General features: G+C 38.2%; 1 protein-coding gene across 3 annotated transcripts in view; it reads right to left on the bottom strand.

Annotated features, from left to right (window-relative positions):
* Positions 1-1,718: 1,718 nt before the first annotated feature.
* The window catches only part of LOC120302593, a 101,823-nt gene continuing 89,940 nt past the window's right edge, over positions 1,719-13,601 (bottom strand). For all 3 annotated transcript variants that reach the window (XM_039331238.1, XM_039331237.1, XM_039331239.1), the window contains 4 exons: positions 12,185-12,250; positions 11,594-11,693; positions 9,368-9,520; positions 1,719-6,778 (listed from right to left, as the gene is read on the bottom strand). In XM_039331238.1, the coding sequence (XP_039187172.1) occupies positions 5,178-6,778; positions 9,368-9,520; positions 11,594-11,693; positions 12,185-12,250 (1,920 nt within the window). In that variant the 3' untranslated portion in view covers positions 1,719-5,177. The remainder of the gene's footprint in view (positions 6,779-9,367; positions 9,521-11,593; positions 11,694-12,184; positions 12,251-13,601) is intronic.

The raw sequence follows: 13,601 nt of genomic DNA, 5'->3' as shown, positions 1-13,601 counted from the left end.
AAGTGTCACAAGGTATTATCTTCCTACAGAATAAGCCTGAAAACATGAACATTGTGCTGACAAGCGTGTTTCATTTTATGATTTCCAAGAAAATGTTTGAATACAACTATAGCTGCAAGCAATGATCCAACAATTTCCATTGCAATCTTTCCTTGCAGCATCAGCTTGTCTACAGTGCGGTTTAGCGGATTGTCACATGGCTAAATATTGTCACAACCCAAACTCTTGTTAAACTAAATCCACAAGATGAGCAGGAATGGATCATACTTGGACCGCCATCCCTCCAGTGATGGCATCTGACTGAGTAGTTTAGCTCACCTTTGCCCAAAAACTCAGCATACCAGAGGACAGACTGGTAGTTTGCCAAAAATTCCCAGAGAGCAAGTAAAGAATCCACATGCAGCAATTTGTTTTAAAGTCTGACATATTGCAACCATGTAAAACACAGCTTTTCAACATCCTGTACAATCCTTTTGGACCTGTTTTTTAAAAAATGAATTCTTCTGCTTTACCTTCTCCCAAGCAGACACAAAAGAAAATGATGGCAAGACTACATCACACAGAATTACCAAGGGAACTGGTGTCAAGAGTAGTTGTTAACATGGGACATTTTAGGGTGATAGCGGCAGCACAGCTATCAAAGTGCACAAATGGGGCTATCTACTGAACTGCAGGGCATTCCAAGTTTCAGTAGTGGGAAAGTGTCCAGAATCCAGAGCTGAATCCCTGCCTCGTGCTTCCACTATTCTGGTGCAAGAATTGGAGCTGGTCCTCCGAGATAACATTAGAGTTTAAAATGAAATACATATTAAATCACACACTCTGCTTAGGGAATCAGGGGCGGAAGTTGTTTTCCTGAGTTTCTGAAGGAATATTGTTTCTCTTACTGAGGAACATTTAGACACGCTTGGTTCAAGGGCTGCTCAAATATTTGCTTCTGTGCAGGAGCTCAGCTGCTTTGCACTAACAACTTGCTACACCTCCTCAAAGTGGAGATGATGCCTCTAATGCTGCCAGAATACCTTTTCTATCCTAACTAGCTTTAGTAATGAATTCTCCCAAAATAGGGGTTGTATGATTAAACCTCATGATCTCACTGGAATGCATGGGTTGGTTTCCTTAACATCCTAATCACAGTATATTTAATCATTTTTAGGCACTCCAGCTGAATTCCTTAGCACAAGAGCACACTTGAGAAGTACTGAAAATTTCCCTGGGATATTTGACTGTGTTGTGGTGAAACTATTTCAAGATTTGTTTTATCCTGTAACCCACAAGTTAAAAGATGGTTGGACAACTGCGAAGTTTGACTGCTCCCTTCATATCACTTGCAAACTGAAACATCACCCCAGCTTTGGATACAGTTCCAATATTGTTCTTGTGGGACATGCTTGTTGGTTTAGAGTGGCATGGAAATGGCATTAGGTCCATTTAATGCTTCTTTCCTTTTGCAAAGGCTCCTTTCACATTATCTTTGGAATAAATGGAGAAAAGAGAAGGAGGAAAAGAAGGAGGTGAAAGAAGAATAGATGGATTGGGCATTGAGAGGATTAAGAGAATAACTAGACATTACTCTTGATTTCCAAAATACCTTAGATTTTCATTTCACTCATAGGAAGGACATCTTTTTGGCTCAGAAGTTAAACTGGGAAGCCTTAAACACTAGCTTCCAATTTTACTTTGGTGGCTGCACTACTAGAAAATGCTACATCTTAAAGCACATCTAAAACTATAGTTTATTCAGGTTTTAAACATCTGCTCAACTGTAATCATATGAATCTTTTCATAATACAGTATGCAGTGTGATACATGCCTACATGTAAAGCTATATTTGAATTGCTAACATAAATAAGATGGGTACAATTTTAAATAATATGCACATGGATGAGTAACCTGTCTCATCTTTTAGGCAGTAACTACTTTCATTTAGGAAACAAATTTTCTTCTGTAACTTTACACAAGATTAATACCATTAATAAGATTAACCGTTGCATGGCCAAATAGGTTTGTGTGTATGTGTGTTGTTCTCTGGATTCAAAGTATTGTCTTCCCCAATATTAAAGAGAATACATTATGCCTTGAGAATGTTTCTTTCTTGGACTCCACCTAAAAGGCATGCTGATAAAATTAAATTTTGTGGGTAAATTGTTTTGGCATCTGGATTTGCTTCAAAGATAGACTACTCAATCAAAAAATGCTGTATCTTTTCAAGGTACGTAAGCAAATTATTTGTCTTCCTGTCATAGTCCATTCTTTCAAAGAATAGAAGCTTCTGGATCTCTTTCAGCTACAGTTCAACATTTTAGTAGGGTGCTTTGTTCTAGAGTTTCAAGTCTTTGGTCCCTTTTGCCAAAAAAAAAAAAAAAAAAAAAAAGACATCCAGACAGCAATATGGGGTAGCTTTTGTTTTTGTGTTCTGAAGGATATCAGTATTTTCCTATGAAGTAGCATTTGGAGAAGAGCTTATTTTTCTGACCATTAACTACTCCTTTTTGTAATTGGGAAAATATGGTTCTAATTAGCCAATGAGTCAGCACTAAGGCAATTTTGCAGAATGGGGAGTGTGTTAACATTGCAACTATATGTTGAATAAGGCCTGTGATATCAATGGTTTTGTTTTTTTAAACACAATTTCCTACCAGGTGCCTCTCTACTGAAAACTCAAGCTCTGCACCTGGCCTCACAATTCAGCAAGTCTTGCTCAAATATAGTGGGGAATGGCACCAACGTCCTTCTCCTATGTCTCTGGAAGAAAATTAGAAGACCACAGCAACTGAAGGGCCAAAAGAAAGCCCTTAAAAGTGAGTCTCCAGCAGTCTGGGGCTGAAAAACGTAATCAAGTTCCATTTGGGAGCAAGTGAAAAAGATCCAAAATGCTTCGCTGGTATAAAATTTGCTTATGGACAAGAGTGAGAGGTCACAAGGTAGCTGGCAAGCAAAGGCTGAAGGAGTGAGTTTCGAGTACCACACACACACGCACACACACACAAAACAACAGAAGTGAAAACACCCAAGCAAATAGGCTTTGCTGCCTCAGAAGACAATATCTGCATGTCTTTGACACAGAGGAATGCCACTTGCCCTTTCAACAATTCTAAACCCCATCTTGTTCCAGAAATTCGTTACAAGTTGAACATTTGAACACATTGGGAAATCTAAACCAACATTTCTTTAACTTGGACATCAGCTAAGCTTAAAAAAAAAAAAAAGCAGCAACCAAAAAGTGAAAAAGAAAAAAAAAAACTCCAGCAAAGAACATTTTCTAGTCTGGTGCTGCCTGAGTAGGTATAGAACAGAAGGCATAAATTAAAAATATTCAACTGTCCAAGCTTAGATGGAGCAAAGTTTGTTCCTTCCCCTTTCCAACTACAAGTTTACAATAATAGATAACATTGAACTTTTCACAGCAGGGACCTTCGAACTTGGTTCTTTTATGACTTCTGGACTTCAACTCCTAGCACGCTGCCTGGCACGCTGGCTGAGGGATTCTGGTAGTTGAAGTCCACAAGTCATAAAAGGACCAAGTTTGAAGACTGCTGCTTTACATGTTCTTGAAGTATATTTCCCATCATCTTCAACCTAAGGACATGCAAATTGGAGCCCAGAATCTGGATGGGCACGGAATTGCCACCCCACTTTACAATATGCATCTTAAAGTAACACTACACCTTGCCTGTTACAATTCCTTGACTTGTCCATTAGTTATTCTTGCAGTGGGAAATATGTGTCACAGGCTTAAGGCATGGAGGTATTTAATGTGCATCTGATGCTGCAAAATGTAATTGATGTAAAAAAAAAAAGCATGCACTGCAGAATTACAATAGTCTGAATGTGTTATCACACCTTATTAAAAACAATAGGAATCATAATTGCAGAAAAACTGAAAATCCAGACTACAAAATATTTCTCATTAACCAAAGAGGATCCCATCTTCTGCTTCTGTTAAATTTAACTGCTATTAATGCAGCCATGAGTTTTGCATGCTTTGAGGAAAATCTCAGCTGGATTATAAATCAAATAAAAGCTCTGAATCTTTACCCTTGGGAACTGCATCCTGGAGAAACCGAGATGGATTATTTTTACAATTGTGTAGCAGCTAGGGAAGATATAAACTTGATCAAAGACTCTACTTTGAGGAATTGTCTTAGCTACCAATATTTTCTCTATATTTCTCCTTCTGAAATCAGTACAAGAACTGTTTATTAATTAACACAATACTCATCTAAGGTAAAAGAGTATTTCCAATGGGCTGACAATGGCATGAGGGCAAGTAAGATGCCACAACTTTCTTAGGATGTGAAAGTTGCATTGTAGTGCAATTAGAACACTTCTTGCATTCCAAATTAATACTTCCTGTTATAGATCCTTATAAGATCCATGCTCATAAACAAGTTGAGGATTGAGCAAAAGTTGAGAAACATATGATAGCATATTGCAAACTATCTTCCTCACTATCTTGATTTCTCTCTGAAGCTATCCATGGGTCTGTAACATATTGAAGAGTTCAACTGAAGAAAGTACTGCTGAGATCTCCTTTCTCTAATAAATCATTGTAAACAAGGAGGTATGGTGGGATGAGAGGAACCAAAATTTTAAAAAGGCATGTCAATTGTCTGGATTTCAGTGAAAGGACACACATATGATGTGTGCTTGATATGCATAGATGCTATGAAAATTAACTTCTCTGGCATATAGTATGCACAGCCTTATATATAATTGTATATTAGCTACAGTGCTAAATTGAAACAAAAACATTAGTATTGCTACTGAAAAAAAAGGTATTACTGGCCCAAATTTGGAACTGACTGGTTTCCTCTTTCTAATGTCCAATTCCTTTTGGACTCACTCTTTTTCTGAATTATGTTTTTAATTTCTCAGCCATAAGGGTTTGGAAACACTGATGTTTTTAGAAAGTTACGAGTTGTTAAAACATTTACCTAGTGAGGAAGAAGATGAGACATACAATTCAAATACTTTGGAGAACAACCCAAATCTTGCAAGAGGCTCTCTGCAGCCTTTAGCTGCCAGCCTGGCTTGGACTGTGAACTTCATTCTGAATTCCTGCATACATTTTGATGAACGAAGTGATCACCTTCCTAATTTTGCTTTAGGCTCTGCCTTCCTTTTCAAACTCTTATGGAAAACATGTGACCCAAATTTCCTCTTTCTCAGTAATTCTAGAATGTGACCGATTTAGACATTTGCCCCATGGGGGAACAGTTTGAAGAGAACTTATTCTCTGAATGTGCTTTGAAAAGCTTGGGCGGTACTTTTGGTTTTTGAAATTCAGGTGAACCACCCGGAACATTTATCAACTTCTGAACACAGTCACCGGCTACCTCAGCTTCCCCAGTGACAAGATTATATTCTTCACCATCCGCTGTATGACAGTGGCTGGTCTCTGGCAAAGGGAGAGCCACTTGCTTTCTGCTCAAGCAGTCTTGCTCTGTGGCGTAAGCCAAATGAAGAGGGGTGGTAGTTTTTATAATTCTGAAGGGGCTGTGTTGATCCTGCAACACAGGAGATGAAATAGGCCGGGCTTGGAGGCCTCCAGGCAGCAAGAAGGCATCACAGTCAGGCTCCGAAAGGACTGGCACGCTGTGACCCTCAGACAATCGCTTGGAATATGGCAGCATGGGGAATGAGGTGAGCTGGCCATCATTTTTTGGCAGGTCTACCAAATCTGTCGCTTCTTGGCTTTGCCTTTGGAGACTGTCTATCTCCCCAAGTGAGGCAGACTTGGGTATAGAACACTTTAATATTGGTGTGCAGAGTTCAGTCTGCGGTATTGAATCTGCCAATTTCTTAGAAGCGGGAGCCTGTTTTTCTTCCTCATCTTCATTTTCAGACAGGTTATCGTACTGAGATACATTAGAAGGTCGACGCTGGCCATCTTGGAAAGGAGGAGAGAGAGCAGCAAATGTTCTAACGCCACATGGCACTATGAGATTTTCTGGCAAGTCATGTGGCATAAAGGGGCTGTCTTCTGCTATAGAAGATGCCTCTGTACGTGGGGGATGCTGTAAATCATCTCTAAGTAAGGCAGCATCTTCAGATACTAAATCCTCAGAGGAGCAAGTTGTGCTCTCATGCTCAAGAGCGGCTGCATTTTGCACAGAGGGTGCTGAATCTAAGTGAGGCAGTGACTCCGATCTCGTTAATGAAGTTGTACTATCAGGGCTGACAGAAAGGTCTGCTTCCAAGGGTTGACCCTGCAAGTGGGACTCCCGGGCAGAATTGTTTGTTGTCTGAGCTTGTAGCACAGGGGGAATAATAGGGTCCCTATCAGATAAAGGAATGTGTTTGTTTTCCTGTAAGCTGCACTTCTCAGTGTTACTGCTTTTTAATGAATTATCCTTCCCATTGTCTGAAGCCACGTGTTGATCTTCCCCCACTGTCTGAATGTTATCTAGCATTATAGGATTCTCCATGGAAGATATTTTATCAGCACTTTCTTCTGTCTGGTACGTTTCAAAGCTTTCATCTGGTTGAAGTTTTTGGAAAGGATTGTTATGCCTATCAGCCAGTTTGTTCTGCAAGGCTGTTCCATTGTGCTCTGGAGAAGCTCTTTCGTGTATTGCCATATTGGAATTTTCAATTCCTTCATTTAGGCAATGAGGATTTTTATCTGGAGAAGATTGTATTATGACATCTTTATCATTGTTGAAGTCACTGACGGCCGTTTTCTGACCATTGTTGGCAATGCTGGATTTCACTGAGAGTAGATTTAGAGAAAGTTCCATCCCTAGAGGTGTTTTGGGGAATTCTTCAGATTTTGCTACAACAAAAAGGTACAAAGGTAAGGACACGCATTAGGCTATTAGTATAAATCCAAAGACAATCATGAAAGGTAGTTACATGGATTGTATTTTGTTTAAGTAATGAAAAGCAAATTAGGCATTGACAGCAACTCTCTAGGGACAACAACCACTGGGATGAGGAAGAGGAATATGAGAATTGTCTCATATTTTGTTGGAACACTTAAAAAGATATCATATATAAGACTCCTGGAGAAGAAGTGGTAGAGCTGATGACTGTGACTAAGAACAAGAAGCGGATACGTAGGTTGGCTCCTTCAACCCTCTTTGGAGAGAATACAAGATTTTTAGATTTTTTTAAATCTCATTTTTATTATTTTTTTAAATAAATAATTCAAGGTGGCAAACATACTCATTACTCCTTTCTCCTCCTTCCCCCCCAATAATAATAAAGGTAGGTTGGGCTGAGAAGGGGTAACTGGTCCAAAGTTACCCAGATGGCTTTCATGCCTAAGGTGGGACTAGATTGCCCATGTCCTCCCTATAGTTGCTCTTCACAAGCAGTTTGCAAGATGGGAGACAACAGAATTTACCATTCTTGCTCCAGCCACAGTGGAGCCTTCAAAGGACTTTAAATTTGTACTTTTTTTTTGCTAACCAACTTTAGAAATTGCATATTAAGTCCTATAAGGCAGGAGTCCCCAACCCCCAGTCCGTGGTACCGGTCTGTGGCATCCCAGAAACTGGTCCGTGCAAACAAGAGAACCCCAACTATTATTATTATTATTATTATTATTATTAGGCAGCACATAAAATCATGCCCCCTCCAGTCCATGAAAGAACCTCTCTCCATGGAACCAGTCCCTAGTGCCCAAAAGGTCGGGGGTCACTGCTTTAAAGAAGTTAGACATCTTCAAAATGATAACGCTGGAAACACTGGGTGAATGCTTAATCCTTAATATAAGAGAATAAAAGCATATTTTTATAAGCTTTAAGAATACAAAATAAACAGCAAAAAAGGTTTTGGCTGTAGAAAATTTTAAATAAATTATAGGCTCAGAAAAAGTTAGAATAGTTGATTTTGAATATTAAGACTCTGAAATTAATTTTAAAAAATAAATGCATTTTTGTGGGAAAGACAAATAACAATATAACAATTTAAGCAACTTATAATGTCATTCAGAGATATTGTTTTGGACTGACAATAAGACTTTGAATTAATACTGTCAGCTATGTTTTTTATGAATACCCTGTTCCCAGAAGAAAGAAGAAGATGCTATTACAGAAAAATTTATCTGACATGATTATGGAGAACCATATGAACAAGTATTTATCACTGGATATAAAAAAATTGAACAAGGATATGAAAATTAAGAAGGAAATAAAAATGTCAATTCAAGAGAGGAATTGGAATAGTTTCTTCCTTCACATAGACTAGCTGCAGCTACATATACTGTATAAATCACAAGACAGTGTGATGGTCAGTCAATCAATTGGTCATTTCAAGAAGCAAACTTCTCCAAGAAAACATAAGTGCTCATGTCCCTTCAGTGTTCCACACTCCTTTCCATTTCTGATTGGTAGACTTCAGCACTTTTAATATTCTCTTTATTGATTACTGCTGTTTTATGGTGTTAGGCCTGGACAGTTTTAATTGTAATGGAAAAGAAACCACTCATTGTTACAGCCACATAGCTTAGTATAATCTACATCCTAGCCGGCAGAAGAAGCACAAGAATTTAGACTAAAGTCTTCATCTACTCTGATCCTGGGATCTTCAAAATGAAACACAGATCTTTTACTCTTGAGTATGATCCCACCTGTAAGAAATTCAGCTCTCCTTTTTCCCTCCAACAGGTAATTGTGAAAATGTAGCTTTTGAAAAGATGCAAAGACTTTTTGAATACAAATTCATACAATGATGCAAAAGATATTGTGGATTAATATTATGATGAAACTAGAATTATTTTCATTGGGTTTTATGGACAAAGAACTAGAAAAGAAATATGGGAAACATATTTTATATGTGACAAGATTATTGTAGATACAAAGATGGAAAAATAATGGAATATCTGCAAATTGGATTGTGAAAATTGATGGAGTTTGTGGAAATGACAAAGCTGACCAGTTTAGTCAAGGAAAAAACAATACAGATATTTCAGAAACACTGGAAGCCTTAACTGGACTTTTTGTTGAAAGAAGAAAAGACTGAATTGATGATTTATGGATTTAGGAATTAAAAACAGTGAAAGAAGAAAGGAAAAGAATAAGATGGCAATACCTCAATAGAAAGAAGGGTAGAAGTTATAATTCTGGGTTTTTTTTCATTTTTTTCTTTTTCTTTTCTATATACTTATTTTTCCTTACTCTTTTAATTTTGTTCCCTTTTATTGTACTGAAAAATTCAAATTAAAAAAGTAGAAAAGAATGCTGTACTTGTGATCATAGTTCCACACTCAGCTAAATTAATTTTGTGAAAGCTGCTCTGTTAGACATGGCATTCAAGCAGATTGAGCTGTTCTCTATTTATCTTAACAGGAATTAAACTTTCTATTCATAACAATCCTTTTTTAAAAAAAATATTGCATAATAGTTTAACTTTGATTTACCTGGAGGTGGAAGATCAAATTTCATTTTGCGCAGTTCTGCCATGGATGCTTGTAAATGCTCAATTACAGTATCATCTTCAAACTGCAGAGAAGCAGCAATTTTTTCTTGCAGAAATTCCCGCAGATCTTCAAGGGTCATTTTCAACAAGCGTTCTAAGCAGGAAACAGAAACATCAGCTGAATAAAGATGCTGCCATTATCCTGACACAATTTCTACTGAATGATATATCTACTGCAGCGGAAGAAAGATGTTATTTAAATAAAGCACGGTAAATTTATGTTTATACACTCATTTTCTGCCTTTGTGATCAAATTGATGTCTTCACATCCATCCTAGTAAGAATTTACAGATGTGTAACTTCAAGACTGTGAAGTTTATATCAATTAAATCCTTTTACATGAATAAAGCCATTCCCAGCATTTGCAGTTATATACAGGATGATTCTGTGGTTCTACCACTAGGAGGAGTAAAGCTACATTCTGCAACTTGATGCAATCTGCAGCTGAAGTTCAACTACTGTACTTGCAAAGGCAATTTGGCCAAGCACGTTTTCATGATTTAAAGAACACTATTTTGCATTTAAAAATGTGAATTAAACTTATCTTGATTTATATTTCATCTCTCAGGAATATTCTATATGCAGTGATCTGTTATGTTTTACAAAATAGAAATCTGGGATTATACTTTCGTTATACGTTCATATAAGACTACATATAAACCATGATTATATTATATTTCACAAGTTCCAAGTATCCTTGGGCTAATGGCCTATTCTCACTTCTGGAATTTTCTAATCTATCTTTACAAGACCATAGGCTGGATTCTGGTCTGTTATATGCAACTTTCTAGGGGCAGGAATCACACATTTGTTTTTTTAAAAAAGGGAAAAAAAGGTAGCTGAGGCTATAGTGAATAGGTGGGTTGCACAAGTAGACAGGATTTTTATTTCTGGTTTGGGAGTTCTATGTTTTCTTGAGAGGGTTTGACCACACTTATGTCATTTTTTCATTTTGCGAAATACCAGCATAAATTATGTCTGTCTCAAGAAGTTTTCGAGCTGCAATAAAAGATATTGAGAGGGAGAGGGTGATCATACTTGCAATGCCAACAGAGGTTTGCCTGTCCCTTAGATACAGAATGCTGCCATTCTAAACTACAAATGTTTAAGATGCCATGAGACTCATTGTTTGTGTTTTGTAATATCAGATTAAGATGGCTTCTTCCTCTGGAATTTGTCAGAAAGGCCTACCTATCACTCTTGTCCCTTTTCTAGCCTCTCCAACCCCCAAATCCCCACCTGATAAACCAAAAAGAGGCCACCTTAAACTCAACCTCTCTTTTATAACTCCTCTCAGGAAGATTTGGTTTTCCATACAAACTTGCCACTGACCTATGGGAATAATAAGAGCATGAATCTTAAGACAGAGTCTTTTTTTTTTTTTGAGGTTTGTGTTTTGTGTACTGTACTCGTTTGTGGAGACCATCTGGTAACCTTTATTGATTGTCTCTAGACCAGGGGTAGGCTCAGGAATTCTGGGAGCTGAAGTCCATGAGTCATAAAAGAGCCAAGGTTGCCTACTCCTGGTTTAGACCAGTGTTTTCAACTGTGGCTACTTGAAGATGTGCGGATTTCAACTCCCAGAATTCCCCAGGATAGCATAGCTGGCTGAGGAATTCCAGGAGTCAAAGTCCCCACATCTTCAAGTAGCCACGGTTGAGGAACATTGGTCTACTAAACTGGATTCCAAATTTCAGTATGGAAATTCAGAGACTTCCAAATGGAGGCAGAGGCAAGGCAGCTTCTGTCACTGTACAACAGATGAATTTGCAGGGACATTTATAGGCAATGCTCATAGGAACAGCAGCACAATCATTTCTTACAGGTAAAGCCACAATATTCAATGCAATTCAAAAGTTATCTTTTTAAAAAACTTAAATTAAGAAATCCTGAAAGAAGCAGAAATACACTATCTCCAGAATAATTCTAGTTTTTCTGAAATGTTATTGTAATAGCAAAGACCCACATGAGTAGATGAATAGTTGTCATGTGGGCAAACAAAATAAGTCCGAAAACTGCCATCTTGTATTTGGAACAATGAAAGCACAACTTTCTGAGCACTTCTGCAGAGCCTTGTCTTTAAAAAATGCTTCTCCTTCTATAAATGTTGTATCAAGTTTTTTTTTTAAAAAAAAAAACCCATTGAATAATCAAACCAACTTCTTACTTTTATGCAATTTGAGAATGGTGTATGCCATAGCTGTTAGAACCCTCTCTCCTTCCAGGATGTAAATATCCCATAGCCTCAGGGTTAGTGTAAACGGAGTCTGTGTATAACATTAAAAAAGAAAAGATGTGACATATTGGCAATATGCAAACCCCAATATAGAGCAGCAGGTCTTTTTAAAATGTTTTCAAGATTAAGACTCAAGTTCATTTTGTGACATATTTTTATAACAATTCAACAAGGAAAGGTGAATATAAATAGTTTCCATCTGGAGGTTATAATCTTAAAAATCAAATCAGACCAATCAGAAATCCTATATTTATCAGTCAAAAATTAGACTAGATTTAATAATAAATTAACATATTGAATTAATTTTACATTACATGGTTTTTCCCTTAGTTTCTCCCCCCCCTTAATTTTAATCTCTGTAATGCATATAGTTCATTCTTAACTGTTTCTTATATCTCACTAATAACATTTAGAACATGAAATTATAATTCTACTTCAAATGAAAATAATTACAAGCAGAAAGACACAATGTAAATGACATTGGAGGAAGCATCTGAAATGCTTGCTCCCCCAATCCCGTACCCGGTCAATGAAGCACTGTAAGAACCACTTAGTTGTATAAATTCCTGTCAACATCTGCTCCTTATCCTAAGAAGGAAGGAGGGAGGAAGAGACAGAGAGAGACAAAATTAAAAAGAAAATCTCATAAAACAAGCAAATTAGAGATCTGTGAACTGTAATTCACATGCTTTCAGGCTCTCAAGATCATCTCCTCATAGATAGTTAGTTACTATCATGCAAGTTACTCTCTGGTTACTCATTCTAATTCTCTTCCATATCTATTTTCTCAGTGGATAGCTAATATGGTTCCCTTTCCCTCTTTTCTTCAATACTATTGTTGTGAGCGTATTATCATTCATTCTTTTGTTACTTTAAGGAGGTTCCTTCAAGATGTCCTTGTAACTGTAGCAGAGTGTATATTTTATCCTTTGTCATTGAGTGTTTTGTTCATACTACCTAAAGCAGTGGTTCTCAACCTTTCTAATGCCGCGACCCCATAATACAGTACCCCATGTTGTGGTGACCCCAACCACTTATACATCACCGGGTGCCAGGGGCATGGCCAAAGGGGGAAAAAATGGCGGACAGCCTTGTCTGGCGACCCCCGTGAAATGGTCATTCGACCCCAAATGGGGTCCCGACCCACAGGTTGAGAACCACTGACCTAAAGGAAATTGATTTTTTAAATTATTAAAAAAAAACCTGACTTCTCATCTTGGTTTACCTTCTCAAAAAGATTGGGCAGTGGGGGGGGGGAGAAAGTGCTATCCCTGGAGATACAACTCAGCTACAAGGACCAGGAGGTGGTGCCACAGAATGTATTTTCCGTATGTTTCTTCATACTACAGGTAATCCCCGAGTTACGAGCGTTCCTTTAGCGAACGTTCGAAGTTACACAATAACCTCCCCCTAGTACTTACGAGCAAGTCCCGAAATTACGAATGTTGCCACACCACGGCAGTCATTCACCCTTAATGAGCGACCGCAGTGGCATTGCAACATTCTGGTTATTTCCTCCCTCTCCACCCCCGCCCGGGTCTCCCTAGGCACTAGGCCAGTGTTGGCGAACCTAAGGTACGGGTGCCAGAGGCGGCACTCAGAGCCCTCTCTGTGGGCACGCACGCCATCACCCCAGTCCTAGGCCTTCAGCTGGGTTTTATAAAACCTTTTCGCTTTAGGCCTCCACTGCTGTGTGCAAAAAAAAAAAAAAGATTCAATCAATCAATCAATTTCAACTTCTCGCAGGAAAAAAAAAGATTTTGCAAAGTTGGAATTGATTGATTGAACTTTTTAGTTCCACCCAGTCTGCCGTTACCATCGCAGCCACGCCCACCCAATGGGCCACACCCAGACGGCACTCGACGATGCATAAGTGGGTTTTGGGTTGCAGTTTGGGCACTCAGTCTCTAAAAGGTTCGCCATCACTGCACTAGGCCTT

Source organism: Crotalus tigris, unplaced genomic scaffold (assembly GCF_016545835.1).
Source record: "Crotalus tigris isolate CLP2741 ecotype Arizona unplaced genomic scaffold, ASM1654583v1 scf7180000024436.1354646, whole genome shotgun sequence".
Taxonomy (NCBI): domain Eukaryota; kingdom Metazoa; phylum Chordata; class Lepidosauria; order Squamata; family Viperidae; genus Crotalus; species Crotalus tigris.
This window is presented reverse-complemented; position numbering and strand designations above follow the sequence as displayed.